This window comes from Gossypium raimondii, chromosome 8 (genome assembly GCF_025698545.1).
Source record: "Gossypium raimondii isolate GPD5lz chromosome 8, ASM2569854v1, whole genome shotgun sequence".
In the NCBI taxonomy this organism is placed as follows: domain Eukaryota; kingdom Viridiplantae; phylum Streptophyta; class Magnoliopsida; order Malvales; family Malvaceae; genus Gossypium; species Gossypium raimondii.
In genome coordinates, this window is record NC_068572.1 from 9,224,581 (window position 1) to 9,241,902 (window position 17,322).

The 17,322-nt window shown below is 34.0% G+C and overlaps 3 protein-coding genes across 4 annotated transcripts; 2 read left to right on the plus strand and 1 right to left on the minus strand.

Annotated features, from left to right (window-relative positions):
- Positions 1–3,356: 3,356 nt before the first annotated feature.
- Positions 3,357–6,563, plus strand: LOC105790702 (F-box/kelch-repeat protein SKIP30). 2 transcript variants are annotated; one of them, XM_052620347.1, is made up of 3 exons: positions 3,363–3,524; positions 4,419–4,590; positions 5,300–6,563. In XM_052620347.1, exon 3 carries the CDS (start codon positions 5,381–5,383, stop codon positions 6,416–6,418), a length of 1,038 nt encoding a protein of 345 aa, XP_052476307.1. In that variant the 5' UTR covers positions 3,363–3,524; positions 4,419–4,590; positions 5,300–5,380; the 3' UTR covers positions 6,419–6,563. The 2 variants fall into 2 exon arrangements, with proteins under 2 accessions (XP_012473896.1, XP_052476307.1); XM_012618442.2 differs by lacking the exon at positions 4,419–4,590 and having other exon boundaries at positions 3,357–3,524.
- Positions 6,564–8,874: 2,311 nt separating this feature from the next.
- On the plus strand, positions 8,875–10,609 carry LOC105790703 (protein MARD1). Its single transcript, XM_012618446.2, has 3 exons — positions 8,875–9,353; positions 9,532–10,251; positions 10,335–10,609. The coding sequence occupies exons 2-3, from the start codon at positions 9,572–9,574 to the stop codon at positions 10,402–10,404; spliced, it is 750 nt and encodes a 249-aa protein (XP_012473900.1). The 5' UTR covers positions 8,875–9,353; positions 9,532–9,571; the 3' UTR covers positions 10,405–10,609.
- A 1,111-nt stretch (positions 10,610–11,720) lies between these two features.
- LOC105790704 (uncharacterized) lies at positions 11,721–14,517 on the minus strand. The gene is made up of 3 exons (XM_012618447.1): positions 14,234–14,517; positions 12,143–14,117; positions 11,721–12,037 (listed from the first exon to the last, which is right to left on the minus strand). Exon 2 carries the CDS (start codon positions 13,769–13,771, stop codon positions 13,142–13,144), a length of 630 nt encoding a protein of 209 aa, XP_012473901.1. The 5' UTR covers positions 13,772–14,117; positions 14,234–14,517; the 3' UTR covers positions 11,721–12,037; positions 12,143–13,141.
- Positions 14,518–17,322: the final 2,805 nt, after the last annotated feature.

Below are 17,322 nucleotides of genomic sequence, written 5' to 3' on the forward strand. Positions count from 1 at the left end.
CCTACAACAGCAAACAATAAACAAAAAAAGGAAGCCAAATAGAATAGCAAAAATCGGGCAATATAATGCCAACAAATAACAGAATAGATTTGGTGGGATTTTCTATTTCGGCTATAAAAGCTCGATTTTAATCTGTAAAATGGGGGAAAATTACAGAGAAAAATCAATAGAGAACAGAAAAGATCAGTATTTTTAGGTGATTTTTTTTTCTTGAAAGTGTCCATCGTCTTTTTATTTGTATATATATATATGTATATATATATATATTTGTATTTTCTTTTATTTGGATTTTATTTCACTTAAAATAACAAAGAAAAGAGGGAAAGAAGCTTACCTGGTGCCATCGCGGTGTCCCATCTCCGTCGCAATCGGAGGCCGGGGCATCATCGGAGGCCAAAGGTCGGCCTAGCGGCGGCAACAATGGGAAAATTGAAAAACCCTAGCAGAGAAGGCTAGGGTTGTTTGGTGTTTTAATATAAACTGTTTTTTTATTTTTTTATTTTTTGGGTTTTATAATGCACCAAACGACGCTGCTTTTGAAAGGGGCGGACACAGCGTCGACCGACCCATAATGTGGTCCGCGCTTCTCGCCCTAAATGGGAATTACACATTTGGTCCCCGCTTTTTAATTTGATTTTAATACGCTTATTTCATGTGTTTTCAATTCGGCAACGAAATTTCTTTCTTGTTTCAATTTGGTCCAGGGGCCATGTGCCTGCACCCACTAGAACGGCGCCGTTTGGCCAACGCGGGGATATTTATTTCTTTGGTCCTTCTCCTTTCGTGCGCAATTTAATTTGGCCCTTCTGTTTTTTAATTTTTGACCCTAAAAGTTTGTTTAATTTTGATTTAGTCCCCATTTGTTGTTGTTATTATTATTATTATTATTATTACTACTATATATAAATACGCATGCATATATGCTATATAATATGTACTTTATATATTAAATGTTTTTAATGCATATACATATTTTTTTTGATATATTTCGTTATTGTTTTATTCTCATAGTTTTATATATATATATATATATATATATATATATATATATATATATATATATACATTTATATTTTATAATGTTCATATATTTTCCATGTTTTATAATTCGTACGTATATATACATTTTTAAAAACATTTTTTACTGTTCTATATATATTCTATTATTTTATACATATTGTACATATGTAAATATTTTAATATACATATACATATTTTCATAATTTACCAATACATACACTTATACATTTTTTATTTTGTAAATATATACACATATACATTTTTTTATCTTTATTTTATTTTCATGATTTTCATATACATGTATACATGCATTTTTTATTTGTTTTTTTTTTGGTTTGATGTATTGCATTCCTTCTTTTTGTTTGCAAATTTACTTGTATATATATTTGTAAATATTTATTCATATATGTTTGAAATTAAAGTTGTGTTTCATATTATACATTAACTTTTAACATACCTTTCGGAAATATATTTTGGTTTTATCGAAGCATTAAAATCATCATATTTTTACAAATTTCCAAAATATTTGGCATTCATGATTCTCGGGAAAGATTGTGTCCTAACTTACTGGATTGCGATTATTTTTCGATGAATTTAGAAAGCCAAGTATTTGTTTTGCAATAAATTCGCAAATTTTAAATAAAAGCTTATTCTCGGGAATTCAAAATGTTGGGTCCTAACTTATCTGGTCATGACATTTTCTTCTAAATAAGAATTTTCAAAAGCAAAAGGCAATATTCGGGTATTTTGAAGATTTAAAAACATTGTGCCCTAACTCACTGGGTGTGGTGTTTTATTTCTTTGAAATAAGAATGTCTTATTATTTTAATTCGTTCATGAAATAAAAAGTTTCCTTTTAAAATCTTTTCAAATTTTCGACACCAAGACAGTAAAAAAATCAATTTGGTACCAATTTTGGGCGTTACGAGGGTGCTAATCCTTCCTCGTGCGTAACTGACTCCTGAACCTGTTTTCTCAAATTTCGCAGACCAAAATTATTTTTTAAGGTGGGCCGATAACACCTTAATAAAGGATCGGTGGCGACTCCAGTTTTGTTTTTTAAAGTCAACAACTAAAATTTTTGTTTTCAAAAAAGCGGTGTCGACAACTCATGTTATGACTATTATGTCTCTACACATCTAATTGGGGGAGATACACATAAATGGATTTGTTTGGACTAACAATATATTGGGAAAAAAAACAAAAGTCGAATCTATCCTAGATCTATTTGTAAATTCATTCACTTGTGACGTTTATATTTAAATTTATGTATAACATATATATTGAAAACATATATTGAGTTATATGATTTAATGATAGATGGTTAAAGAAAATGATATCCTTTTGGTGCACCTACTGGTTTCTCCTCTATACCTTGCTTGCTTCCTCATGTTGGAAATTAATATAATATTGACCAAGAAACCGAAATGGAAGGAGAAAGAAAGGTTGAATTTTCAAATAAGCACAATTTATAGGTGCCATGGAAAATGTCTACACTCCTTACTCCACACGCCATCTTTTCCTTTTTCTTATAAACGCTATTAAATTAAATTAAATCTTATTCGTGAATGTTTGTTGAAGAGATAAATAAGAGACGTACTCTTTTTTATAAATATAACAATAAAAATATCAACTTATGAATTGAATGTAAAATATAAACATCAGATTATTAAAATATTAATTGTCATATTCAGTACATTGCAGATAGGGTCAAGGGTTGACAAGTGTCCTATAGAGTGTAGTAAAATATTAAAAAAAATAAATATTCTTTTTAAAAATAAAGACTCATGACAATTTTTAAAGCTATTTGTAAAATAAAATAAAAATACACTATACCAAATACTACTCCTTCTATAAATAGTTATAAAAGTGTGTAAAACTACTTGAGTTTTACAACGATATAAGTGAACCTCTCCCCATTTTATATAATAGGATAAATTATTATCTATACTATTATTTAAGTGTGATGTCACGAGTCAACTTACCACCAATTCAGCCAAGGGAATTATTAATATAAATTTAAATAAATTATATTATCATGAGAGTAATTTTGTCTTTTAAAAATAAAAATTAACGATTCATATATTATTATCTAAGTTCGTGACTAAGTTGATGTCACGAGTTAACTCGACACCAACTTAATAATAATAATACAAATTATTTTTGTGTAGAAAAATAAAACCAAAATTTGAGCATTTAAATTAACAAAGCTAGGAAGTCAATTACATTATCAAAACACAAAATATAAAATAATAATAATAATAATAATAATAATTATTATTATTATTATTATGAGAATAAAGAAATTAGTTAAAAAAAAGAACTCAGAAGTTTTATGATTTTGTAAAACTCAGCGTTTTTCCTTAGCTGTGTCCGTCGCATATCTTCTCTTCTCAGGCAAATTACACGCTGCTGTTTCGTTACCTCTCTTAAATCTCTCTTTCTCTCTCCCTTTCAAAAATTGCGCTCAAATCTTATTCCTCTTCGCAGGGTCTTGGCTTAAGGTATGGCATCCTCTTTATGTTCATTTAAAGCTCTCTTTTTTTCTTCTTGTTCTTTACTTGTCCACATTTTAACCGATAATTTTGGCAATTCCCTAGAATTTTGATTTAATTTTTGTACTGTTGAATACCCTTTTGTTCTTTGTGCTGAATTAGTGGTGGGTTTTATCTGAAAGTGAAGCAGCGTTGGTTATACAAGTTTCTTTCGGTTCATATGCCTGAAATTTTATGCCTTTCTTTGTTTCTTTACTTTTAATTTTTTTTCTGGGTTTGGGATTAAGTTGAAGTGAATTTCAAGTATCTTTTGTCTGTGATGATGTAATTCTATCGATTCAGGGCAATGAAAATGTAATCTGGTGCCACGTTTTGTTTGTAAATGTGTTTGATTCTTATGCTTGCTGTTTTTGGAAATGTGTGCCCATTTATACTATCAAGTCAGGGTTTTGGTGTGGATGATATTTCAATGTTAGGAAATGGTTGCCTCTATCTTCTTTGAAGTTGCCTGTGCTTCATGTCAATTTGATACTTGAACACTGTAAAGATAATATGCAAGTATGCCAATTATAGCTTCTGTAAGAGGTTAATTGCAATATCATTTCAGATTTTTATGTTGGGTTTATGTTTGAGCCAAATTTCATGAAATACATGATAAGTTATTGACTTATCTTTTGTGGAGTTCAATACATTGTCCTTTTTAGGTAAGTCTCTGCAAGCAGTAGAGAAAGGTTTTTTTTTTCAGTCATTACAGTATCAGGCTCTCCAGCGTTGTAACTTATATGCATTTTTGTGTGGATGCATATTAACAGATGCATTGTAGTGTTAGGAATTCAGTTTTGTTCTTGCTTTTATTTCTTGGAGATTCTTTTAGAGTTTTCTCATCAGGCTATTGGCTTGAAGGATAAAAACTTTAGGGTTACCAGCAATGATAGGGGTGGAAAAAGTTTTAACAGTAAAATTTTGGATCAAGCTGGAACTCTGAAATTCATTGACTTGAGATTGTAGCTGGGCAGCGAATTTTACATTTATACAATGTGAGAATTGTAAGGGTCCCAATAACGAATGTTTGAAGGTACTATTCATGGGCATCCTACTTTCTTAGAAGTTTCGAAGCAAGGCATGTGTTTAATCAAAATTTATGTCTTAGAGTATTCATTGTCAATGCTTAAATATTCCAAAACTTTGTTTCCTTCATTCTACCCCACTTATTTTGTCTGCATCCTTTATAAGCAATCTGGCTTCTTCTACCTTTCCATCTTCCGTCCCTTTCGTTAAGAAAATATCTTCTGTTTCTAGGAGAAATTCAATGTAACAGAAACCAAGAAATTTTATTGTGAAAGTATGACGTTTGAAGTCCTGAACAAACAAAAAGCTGTTTGAAAACAAAAAAGAAAATCTATTTTTAATCCAAATTATGTGATGAGTTACCGATGCTTTGGTGGTGAATTTCTTTCACAGTGATTTCAATATCCTTTCAGTGTCTTATGGAGCACTTTTTCTTGTTTATAGGAAAAATTTTAAATTTGATGTATGGTTTTGTTTCACCTTCATCTTACGTATGATTGCTACTTTTTTTTTCTCTGGTATTGGTGACATTGACTAAGAGCATGATTTTCAATGATGTCATTGATGCTAATTGTGCTGCCAATGCTACTGAACACAAATATAGTGATTATATTTAAATTATGATCTAACTGGACATTGGTTAATGCATTACTTCTGAAGTTCAAAACTATTGATTTGGTGGTTCTTACACACAAGTTATAAAATTGCTCTTTCAGATTGCATAGTCCACTGCTGAGGTTGACATAGTAAAAATTTGTCAGTGAAGAATTGTTGGATTCGATGAAACCTTGGTTAGCATGTCTGGATTAATTGAAGGTCTTCCAGATGCTGTTGCCCTTAGATGCCTAGCACGAGTTCCCTTCTACCTATATCCTAAGTTGGAGCTTGTTTCCCGTTCATGGAGAGTTGCCATTCGTGGCTCTGAGCTGTTCAAAGCTCGACAGGAGGTTGGCTCAGCAGAGGAACTTCTTTGTGTGTGTGCATACGATCCAGAGAATTTATGGCAGATGTATGATCCTCTCCGCGACCTTTGGATTACTCTTCCTGTCCTTCCCTCAAAGGTCAGGCACCTTGCCTACTTTGGTGTGGTCTCAACTGGTGGAAAACTGTTTGTGCTTGGTGGTGGGAGTGATGATGTCGACCCATTAACTGGTGACCAAGATGGGAGTTTTGCAACTGATGAAGTTTGGTCATATGACCCTATAATGCGTCGGTGGGCTCAACGTGCATCCATGGTCTTACCTCGTGCCATGTTTGCATGCTGTGTTTCGAAGGGAAAGATAATTGTTGCTGGTGGTTTCACCAGCTGCAGAAAATCTATCTCTCAAGCAGAAATGTATGATCCTGAGAAGGATGTCTGGATTCCAATACCTGATCTCCACCGCACACACAATTCAGCATGCTCAGGATTAGTTATCGGAGGGAAGGTGCATGTCCTTCACAAGGGGTTGTCAACAGTGCAAGTCCTGGACCACATAGGTTCTGGGTGGACCGTTGAAGACTATGGTTGGCTCCAGGGTCCAATGGCAGTTGTACAGGGAGCTCTGTACGTGATGAGCCATGGACTTATCGTCAAGCAGGAAAAAGAAGTTAGCAAGGTGGTGATTTCTGCTTCCGAGTTTCGTAGGAGAATTGGGTTCGCAATGACAGGACTAGGGGATGAAATATTCGTGATCGGAGGGGTGATTGGCCCTGATCGCTTTAATTGGGATATCAAACCAATGTCTGACGTTGATATCTTGACAGTTGGGGGCAATAGACCTACATGGCGTCAGGCAGCTTCGATGACAAAGTGCCGAGGAACAATTTTTGGTTGCACGCAGCTAAGAATTTAGGTCCCCCACTTTTTTTTCTTCTTTTAAAGTAGTCTGCTGGTTTTTTTGTGAAAAGTTAACTCCTTATTTTGTTGAGGCATTGCAAATCTTCCTTATTGGAGATGAGAAATGAATGTTTCTTTCTAATGGTACCTTGGTTTTGTAAGCCATAATCTTGTCTGTGTTAAAAGTTAATGATCTGTTTCATGGCTTTTTCGGTCTTGACATAGAAAGAAAGACAGGCACAGGCTCTTGTCTTGCAAACAGAAATTAGAACAGTATCTTACTCATCAGTAGGACAAATATATCTGACAAGGCAATAGTTTAGGCAATCAATTAATGATTTGGTGTTTTTTCTCCTTGTTTGTTTGGGGAGGTTAGGTACGGAGGGAGTAAATAATTAGTTTTAGACTTTAGATACAGCCATAGGGGGCTGAAGGTCTACTTTTGCTTTGTGCTTACGTGTTTAACATTGGTTAGGCATCTTGTGTGAATTGCCTGGACCCTATGGCCGTAAAGGAAGAGAGAGAGAGAGAGTTAACCCAAGTTCTGGGGTCTGGGTCTGGGCCTTAAGACTAAAAACCTCAATTCTTGGCATCTCTTTTAATTAGGTACTTGAACTTGGTTTTAAGGTTTAATTTGGTTTTAGCATCTGAACTCGGCTTTTTGATCCAAATTAATACTTATATGAATCAATTTGAATTATAAAGTCAAGTTTAGGTACCAATTTGAATAAAAAAGCTAAGTTCAAGTGTCACTGACACACAAACCATCCCATAGAGATTAACTAATTAAATGGAACTTAAAACTCACTTGAATTGGTCTGGTTTATGAAACATATGGAGAAGCTCATCTACTTGAAGTATTGATAACCCAGTGGAACACTACAATAAAACTAAAGTTACCATAGTGAGTATTATAAATATTAAGGAATAAGATTGTATAGAGTTTAAATCTGATTGTATAGAGGTGAAATACTACAATAAAACAAGAGTAAATATTAAGGGATAAGATTGTATAAAATTTAAATCTAATTGTAAAGAGTTTAAAGCCTTGGTGGCCTAGTGAAATACTACAGTAAAACTAGAGTTATCACGATGAATATTGTAAATTCTAAGGGATAAGATTGTATAAAGTTTAAATCTTTTAGGACTGTCATCTTGTAAAGTTTAAATCTCATTTGTAAGCATTCCATTCATAGTTATTGAATATAGTTAACATCATTTGCTCAAACATCTTGTATGGCGTTCCTTTCTTATGGTTTTTCTATTCGATTCAAGTTCCTTTTGTCTTTTTGAGTTTGCTTTTGCTTTATTTCATTGCCTTAGAAAATTTCCTTTGTGAATTCTCACTTTTGAGAGAAAGGCTGACTTAGGCGAATTTGAAGCAGGAATCAGCTAAGCCGCGCGGTTTGTCAGATTAAAGTTCTATCCCCGTGACACAAATACCTAATTAGACTAAAAAAGTTTAATTACCAAATTGAATATTGAAGCCAAGTTTAATTAGATACTAAAATGTATATTTACCCAAAGATTCATAGTGTCCTTAGGATAGGTTAGGCTAGACAAAAACAACAATCCAACAAACCGAAAGGGCCGTAGCTACTGCCAGCACCATTGTCATCATTTATTCTTAGTTACATGAGTGAACACTCGAAAGCTTGATGGTGGGATTGCCCCCAAGTGCCTCGGTCAATAACTCAAACTACTAATGAATTTGGGGGAGAGAGAACAAAAAAGAGGGCCTATAACACTAGCTAGCCTTGTGGGGATCCCTTGGCAGTGAAACTTCAAAGTGAAGAAGGTGGTTTTTAAAAACTGGTCCTTTGTTACACCCCCCCCCCCCATCCTATTGCGTATTTAGTATAATCGCCAAATGGCACCGCCGACAAATAGAAACTTGCCATGCCACGCCACCAAAGTTTTTTTTTTTTGTATTTTTTAGATAAATTTGGGTTTGAGTTTGAAAGGGACATGGCTGTGTGTGGCTGCGCCTGTCAAAGAAAAATCATGGAGTAGATAAGGCTAATTAGGTCGTCCACGGTGACACGAACCATAAAACCAGACAGACTTTTCCCGAGTTTTCTTGTAGCTAAAACCAACCACGCATTTGTAACTTTCTCATCATCTAAACAATTTAAAGAAAGAAAGAAAACGTGAAGGACAATGTTTCCTTCAAATAGGTGAGATGAATGACGGCAACTGGCTAGCTAAACAAGGAATCTTAGTTTATGCAAATATTTAGCATTAATGAATCGATGCTCTAATGGGACGTACTAGGACTTTCTTTCTTCCTTTTTAATGAGACTGGATAAATAGATGCTCCATTTCTTTATCAAAGTTATTTTTTTTCTGTAGGAATAAAGCTACTTACTTACATACCGCTGTTGCAATCATCTTTAAACATCAAAAAAAAAAATATATATATATATATATGTTGGCTGAATGGGATAGTGCCAAGGAATGTAGGTAATATCTAATCTTTTTAGTATAAGAAATGAGTCTGTTTTATGCTTTCTCAAACTTTATATGCGAATGTAAAAATATTTCGTATTTGCATGTCCTCATGAATACATAAAAAGGATCAAACTTACGCTTTTACTGCAAAAAAACCCCACTAATTCTCATGCATAGTTGCATAGGCCTGTCTCTCTCCTTAAATGCTACACTCAACTTCAAAACTGAAAACTCTACCCTTTTGAGCTAAACCTTTTTTTTTTCTTTTTTTCTTTTACCTTTTTCCGTGTCTTTTGCAAATTCGTGGCGATTTTGCAGGGCTGAGTGAACTGAAGCTTTTGTTTTTATCAATATTTTGATTTCATTTACCTGGAACGCCCAGGAGTGTAGGATCAATGATCATGTGCTGTGGATGATGTATGTTATGATGGGTATCGATTCCTTTCCTTGTTGAAGCAGTTGATCCACCAAACTGACACAAAAAGACAAACAGAAATAGGGTAACTGACTTCATTTGTTTATTTACTGTTCTGTCATGGAGCCTATGGAGATTTAGGGATCCATTTCAATTTCCCACCACATTATGTGTTTTGTTTTGGTTTTTTTATATAAGAAAATTGCAAGGATTTGCAATAGAGTTTCACCATTCTTCCCTTTGTTTTTCTGGGTTTTTTGCAGTTGTTTTTCAAGTTAAATTTCTGACAAGACAGACAAAGTTATGTTGAGGAATAGGTCCAGGGCAGTGACCAGCAAGCAGCAACCATTAATGGCTGATCACAGTTCTCAATCGTCGTTCCCCTCACACAATCACACCACACCAATCCCATCTTTCTTCGGTTCTCCAAGATTCAAAGTTTTCACTACAAAATGTCTCCCCGACACTGAACCTGTTGTACTCAAGAGCCCTACTACAATCCTCGACAACAACAAGCCATTGTTTCCCTTTGGCAACCTCTTTGGTTTCGATTTAAACCAACCCAAATCCCCCAAAACATTCATCTCACTCAATAACAAGCGCCACCACACAACCCAAACATCGGAACCAACAGGTGTTGGTCTTGCCATAGTCGATACTCTCAATGATAAGCCAACTAAAGACAACAAGGTTCCTCCCAAGACAAGTAACAACAAGGTTTTATTTGGGACCAAGCTCAGAGTTCAGATTCCTTTCAATGGGTGTGTTCCCGTTAAAGAGATGGAGTTGTCTGAGGATTATACATGCGTGAAATCCCACGGACCTAATCCCAAAACAACCCATATATATGGTAACTGCGTTGTAAAGAGCTACTGCAGTAGTGTATTGGATGAGCCCAGGTGTGCAGCAGAGAGTGATTTCCTCAGCTTTTGTCACACATGCAAAAAGAATCTTGAACAGAAAATCGACATTTACATTTACAGGTACGGTCCCTTTGACCTGCTTATGAAAAATCCAAACATGTATCCTGTTTGTTCTGAATTTGATTGCTTGTGCTGTAATGCAGAGGTGAGAAGGCTTTTTGCAGTCAAGAGTGCCGCTATCAGGAAATGGTACTAGATGGAGAAGAGAAATAAAAAATTTTCATTTCATCACTGCTTTAGATCATAAAATCATTTTCATGTTTGATAATGATTCCATAAACCAAATCTCTTTGTAGTGTTTAATTTAGCTTTTGTTTTTAAAAACCCTCTCCACTGCAGATAGTGATAAGAGAGGATGAGATGATGTAGAGTTAATGTTAATTATTTATATGACTGCCAATAGCCTTTTTTTCCTCAATCATCATATTGAGATTCCAACTTATAATTAAATTAAGCTATGGTGATTACAGGAATAAAAGAATTAAATAATAGCAGTAGTTGGGAAATTTGGATACTTTGTGCAGAGTTATCAACAAAGAAGAAGCTTTTTCAACGTGAATTATCAACCCACATCATTGCCAGGTCCCTCTACGGTTGTCCCATATTTTTTTTCACAAAGAAAAAGAACTATACCAATCATGATGATAAAGAAGAATAATGATGGTGTCCCTCATACAAAGCATTGACAAATACGGTAAAATCCTATGATTTGTTGTATTGATCAAGTATGGTTTAGATAGTAACCACAGCATAAGCAAAGATTAGGAAGGTTACAAAGGAAGTGGATCATCCATCCCTGAAAACAGCTACCAACTTGCCTTTAATTGAAACCAAAATATCCTGGTGATACTTGAGTATGTCCGAAAATGCATTGAATCTTTTTTTCAATAACAAAATGGGTGGAAACAAGTAAAAGAAAAAACCCCAACCAAAGGCCATTGAGATTAAGGGATCAGGAACCAAGGTGGTATAAGGTTTTGACATCATGGACCAAGCCCCTTTGATGTTTGTGAGTTTAGATGGCTAATTTTTTCCATTTGATCCAAGGCTTGAACCTTTTAATACCGGAAAGAAAACTAAAGAGCCATTCACCAAAGGTAGCCAAACCCCTACTCCACTCTTTGGTTAATCCATTTAATCTCTATGAAAGAAAGCAGCTCCCATGTCAGGTGGCTAGGAGATTAGGCATTAGGTTTGGACACTGTTGTTTGAATTTAATATAAGATAAAAAATGGTGAACAGTGGTGCTTGATTAAATGGGCCTATTCTATTCACTTCTACCCATATGCCTTGTCGCTTTGTATGGAAACTATGGTCCAAAAACTCATTCAACCCGCATTAATTGATCTCATTTATGTGATTGGCCCATCAAATAATGAAACAAAACAAAGACATGGTAGGGACCGGGACCGAAGACCAGAGCAGCTCCCTTTTATTCCAGGGATAACTAGCTGGTTCACACATGCACGATCAGAAAATCACAGTTGAAGGCTAACAGTGACAAAGACCAAGTAACGTTACGACTAAAATACGATAATATAATATTTCCATTAAATTCATATTTCAACGCACTTAAAGCCATAATGCATAAATAAATAAAAAGTGAGAAACACCAGTACCAAAAGAACATACTGCACTTTGAAGTTTGAACATTAACATGGCACTTTAACCAAAACATAAGACTCTGCTCAAACTACTCAACAAACAACAGACACTGAAAACAAACATTTCCGAGACAGTCCCCGGATACAGATGGTTTCCTAAAGGCTTGCATTAAAGACATCTAACACGAGCACATCTCTACTTTTAACAAAAAGCCTTCTGAAATACTTATCCCAGTGGCTACCTGTTGAAGAAGATTATATTAGAGCAGATCATTAGTAATAGTTTTATCAAAGATTTCTAAAACAAACATGATTATCTAAAATCAATATCATGGAAAAGAAAATACCTTGTAAGTAGCTTGGCACAGTCGACAATCTCCATGATAGATGGCTCTATGAAACGTTACAGAGTGGCATTACCCACTAGGATGAACAAGACACAAACAACACTTTCAACTGGACATGGAACTGATTAACCTAACAAGCTTCAGAGGTGACAGATAACCACTTCACTTTTTTCCCTTCCTACCTTTTCCTTTATAAAAAAACAGAAAAAGATAGCGAGGAAGAGAAATCCCAAGTAAAAGAAACGAGTATATTGAGGATATTTGATTGTTAAGCAGCCAATTGAAGGCAATGCTGGAGAGAGGAAAAGAGTTGCAAGACAAAGAAAGAACATCTAGGTAGGCTAATTTAGACTAGGTTGTAAAAAGAAACAAAGGGGCTAAATCCAAGTTAGACAATTAGAAACAAAGGACACTAAAGTCTAGACCAAGGAAAGAAGGATAATGGGAAAAAGAATAAGAAAAGAAACCTAAGGAATTTGGGTAAGCAATTTAGAGGTGAATCTACAAACTACAGTTATATACATTGTATCAGACGCTTAAGGAAGACATTAGCTTAAAGACAACAACTGAACAGACACTAACCGCTGAGGACTTGATATAGTAAAGTTTCATATAACAAGTACATAGTTTCCTTCAAGTCCATGAGTTAAGAAGGCAGTCATCAGTGCGATTTCATGTCATCGAAAGAGAGGACACAATGTTTGATTCTAATGTAAGCTCCCCTTTAGCTTCCTGAATAGCTTGAGTCATCTTCCATCCAAGCTTATAAAACCTGTATATCATGTACCTTGTGCATCTTGTCATTTTCTCGTAACCAACACCAAACTCTCATAAACCATCATAAAGCAAAATCTGGAGATTGTCGACCTACCATTGCCATTAATTCATACTGACTCATGCTACCAACCATCTTATTCAACCTATATACAATCTAAAACTAACTTCGGAAATTTGCACAGTAAACTTATTTACAGGAGCTGAAAAACTCCTACACTCTTTTCAGTCATCGGTATTGTCAAGATTGAGAATGCGACGCAAAGCCTTGGTCGCAGAGGCAGCACTACAAAAAACTTCAGCTACAGAAGGGTCAAGCTCCCTGGTAGGAGATGCAGGTGCAGACTTAGCAGTTTGGTGAACATCAACAATGGGGTAAGCAGCAGGCAAATCAAGAGACACTGTCCTCTTCACCCGAAGCGAGAATTTCGGTATTGGCAAAGAACTAGGCGGTGGTGAATTGGAATAAGCAGGTCCAGCCCAAAGCTCAGAGTACAGAAAACCTTCCCCAGGGATTTCCACATTAAAGGGCTTATCATTTCTAGGGGCTCTACTGCAATTGATAGGAATAGGAGAGCTTTTCTTTGTAGCTTTGGAATGTGTTCCATCAGCAAAAGGAGATGGCGTTTTTGGGGAAGATGATGAAGAGGGAGGGGAAGATGGCCGTTTGGTTAAAGGAGTAGAGCTATACTTAAACGGGGTCGGGAGTAATCCTGCTCCAGATTGAAAAGTCCTACAATTAACCCCTCTGAAATTTCTAGATGGTTGTGATGACCCAAATCTGGCAGGCCCATGTGGCTTCACCCTGCTACAGTACTGACTCCTATGCTGCGCTACCACAACAAGAGTCTCCATACTTTTTCCTTAAATTTGATGATAAAAACCAGAGATTCAACAACACAGTTCGGTCCTATTACAACCCAACAAAGAAAACAAACCAAATCCTTCAAAAATCCCCTAAATCCTTGTTACAGATCACTGAAATTTAATAAAGGAAACAACTTTGAGGCCAAATCATGCCCAGAACAACATCGTAAATTTCTCCGCCATCGCAGATGCGATAAGATGGTACTAAAATCGAAGTGATTTACTTACTGGATCAGAAAACCCCTTAGATTCAAAGGAAAATCATGGGCAATAACAAAAATTCACAACTTTATAACCTCGAATCAGACAAGATCTTCATAGATCAGTCATCAAACTGTAACAAAAACAAATTACAAAACCAAAAAAAAAATCAAATCTCAAACTAAAAGCAAGCATAAAATACAGGGTAAATTTCTCGAGGAAAGAAAAACCAAGGAGTGGAAAAATTACCGGAAAAGTTGTGGAGTGAAGTGATGTGATATTCGTTAGATCTGAGAAGGGAGTGAAAGCTTCTTCTTCTTTCTTTTTCTTGTTCTTCTTCTGGGGAAGGATGATTTCATGTAAACTGGTGTTGGGTGAATGATTTTGTCCTTCGGTTTCAGGATTTTTTTTAATAAAAAAATTTGTTTTGTGGGCTCAAATCATCAAAACGCCATGGAAATGAGATTGTGGAGAGCGTTAGAGAGAGAGAGAGAGAAAGGAAGCAAAGTCCCACGGATCTGAAATGACTTCCTCACAGTTAGATTTAAATATTGTACAGGTACTGGGGGGATGCTCTTTCACGTTTGGTTTTACGAAACTAGTCCTCGTTTTCAACCCTATTTACGATTTTGACATTTTGTCTTTCTTTGGAATCCATCCCAAACAAAATTAGAAAGTAAAAAAGGGGGGTTAAGTATCCATTCCTTCCTTGTGATTACACTTTTAAGTTTTAGGGTAAACTATCACATATAGTCCTCCAATTATAACAAAATACATTTTAGACACTAAAAATAAAAATTTGTAATTCAGGCACCCACGTTACATAGTACGGTCATTTTGGAATCTAACGTGGCAGTTAAATAAATAGGTATAATAATTAAAACAAAATTCAATCACCATGTTTATAGCTTTCTCAAAACTATAATCTAACAATGGCCATGTCACCTTTCTCCTTTAGATAGTTGCAAAAGAGTAAGATCTGATACATCTCTATAACTTAGTTTGCCTGCAATTTCTGAAATTTTTGGAACACTAGTTTAAAGAGAAATCATCCCATGCAAGGAGAATATGGCAGAAAAAATACGTGAAGAAGGAAAGACACTGACATCACATGACATTTGAAGAATGTAAACAAGCAACCAGCTAACAAAGGCTTCACACCATCTCGTCTAAACATGGCGTACACCATAAAAGTATGACAGTTGAGACGCCTACCTTCCAATCAACCTGGGCATTTGCTTTAGCATCATTTTTACCCCGAGGGGTGACAGATTTTTATTTTATTTAATATTCGTATGAAATTTAAATTTAATGAAGATCAATTTGAGAATATTTGTAAATTTTGAGAGTTAATTTTTTAAAATTATGATTAAATTGATATAATATGTAAAAGCTGAGGACTAAATTTATCATTATACCAATTTTTTAACCGGTTTACCATGATTTTATTATTATTATTGTGTTTTGATTCATCTTCAGTCTTTTCTTAGTATATATTCTTCTTCTAATTTTTCTTGTGTTTATATATTTTTAGCGTTTATGGTAGTTTATTTTTAAAAATTTATTCAAACACAATTAATAATAAATCAAAATTCTTTCTTAATACACATAATAATTTATTTGACCTTCCAACTTTAAAAAAAATCATATTAGCCCTCCATTTAGTTTCCACCTCTTTTAGCCCTTAAACTTACATTATTTGTCAAACTCCTCCAAAATGAATGAAAAGTTAATGTTTATTCACTTTGATGACGTGGCAATCCACATGTATACCCATTAGCAACTAATTATTTTTAAAAATTAAAATATATATTTTATACTTTTATAATAACTTTAATTTTTTTAATTTTATAAATTTTAAAAGAATTAATTAAATGTTGATGTATCATCTACATGTATGTCATATTAGTAAAGTCATGGTTAGCTTTTCTATCTATTTTTGAAGTGATTTGACAAACAACCCAAGTTTAAGGGTTAAAAGAGACGAAAAATAAACGATGAATTAAAATGATTTTTTTTTTAAAGTTAAAAGAGTCAAATAAATCATTGCCCCATAATAATAAAATTATAAGAGCCTTTTTTTGGACAAGAAGGAAGCATGCAAAACAAGAAGTATCAAAGGGCATTAAGTTAAGTTAACCCAACTTAAATTAACTTTTCATGTATAATTTATATAAGATAGAATTGAATTTGAGTACTTCAAATCTCAAATTTTGATCTTTAACATTTTAATTAAAATCTTGTTGATTTAATTATTCACACGTAAAATTTTATATATCTTTCTATTTTTTATTCTTTAATTTTTTTATTTTCACTCAAGCAAAGCTTAAAGGAAGAAGATTTGTCATACAAAAAAATAATTTAAAAAATACAAAGTTGTATAGTTTTATACAACTATCAATTTCAAATTTCTGTATATCAATAGTGAAGATTTGATCCATAAAATATACATAAATGGGGCTTTAGTTCAAATAGTCTTACATTCTTCAAGGAGGTAATGTAACATTATGAAATAATATTTCTTTATTTGGATTTCAAAGATTATCGTGAGTCAATAATCTTTTATTCCCAATAATGTTAAGATTTCAAAATATAAGAGATAACCTCAATACCATCTTTTTCCTTAGACAATCCTACGATAATGTGAGATTTTTACAACTTTACTTCCATTTTAATGACTCTGATTCTTTTATTTAAATCAAAATGAAATAATAATAACTAATAAATTAAATCCTCTAGTTATTTGGTATATTTTTCAAGTAATATTTCAAATATATACTATTATTAGTTGACAAATTTTGAATTGATCATAGATTATGGATTCCTCCACTTGATGGTAATAAGTTATAAGGATCGAGGAATATCATAAAACCTCGAGTTAAATGGTAATCGATTATAGAAATTAAGGAATAGTCTCAAACATTCGATTCTTCCATAGTGGTATAGTATTAACTATAGGAACAATCTCATAGTTAACTCTTGCTAAACGGACAACCCGAGATCAGCTCCTACAATTTAATTCTTCAACAACTTTACGAATGAGGAGAACCTAGGTCAAGTCAACGACTTGACCATTTAAACTAGATTGCTAACTCTCTCAACATCACGTAACAACATCGAATCAAACTACACCAATCAGTTCTGAAGAACCTTCAATTGCACAAATCATTTAATCTAAATCACTAACAGCCTTGACATCACCTAACTGCATCAAATCAAACCAAACCATATTCTAACAGCTTAGACATGCGATGCACCTATACAGAAATAATAAATAAAGTACTGAAATTTGTAGCTTCCATGTCCAAAATTAATTAGAATAAAAGACAAAAGCATAT

Excerpts from the sequence above, each read along its gene's own strand:
- LOC105790704 (XM_012618447.1), bottom strand. The coding sequence starts at position 13,771 with ATGGAGACTCTTGTTGTGGTAGCGCAGCATAGGAGTCAGTACTGTAGC.
- LOC105790703 (XM_012618446.2), top strand. The coding sequence starts at position 9,572 with ATGTTGAGGAATAGGTCCAGGGCAGTGACCAGCAAGCAGCAACCATTA. Across the intron at positions 10,252-10,334 it reads ATCGACATTTACATTTACAG|AGGTGAGAAGGCTTTTTGCA; the intron begins GTACGGTCCCTT and ends GCTGTAATGCAG.
- LOC105790702 (XM_012618442.2), top strand. The coding sequence starts at position 5,381 with ATGTCTGGATTAATTGAAGGTCTTCCAGATGCTGTTGCCCTTAGATGC.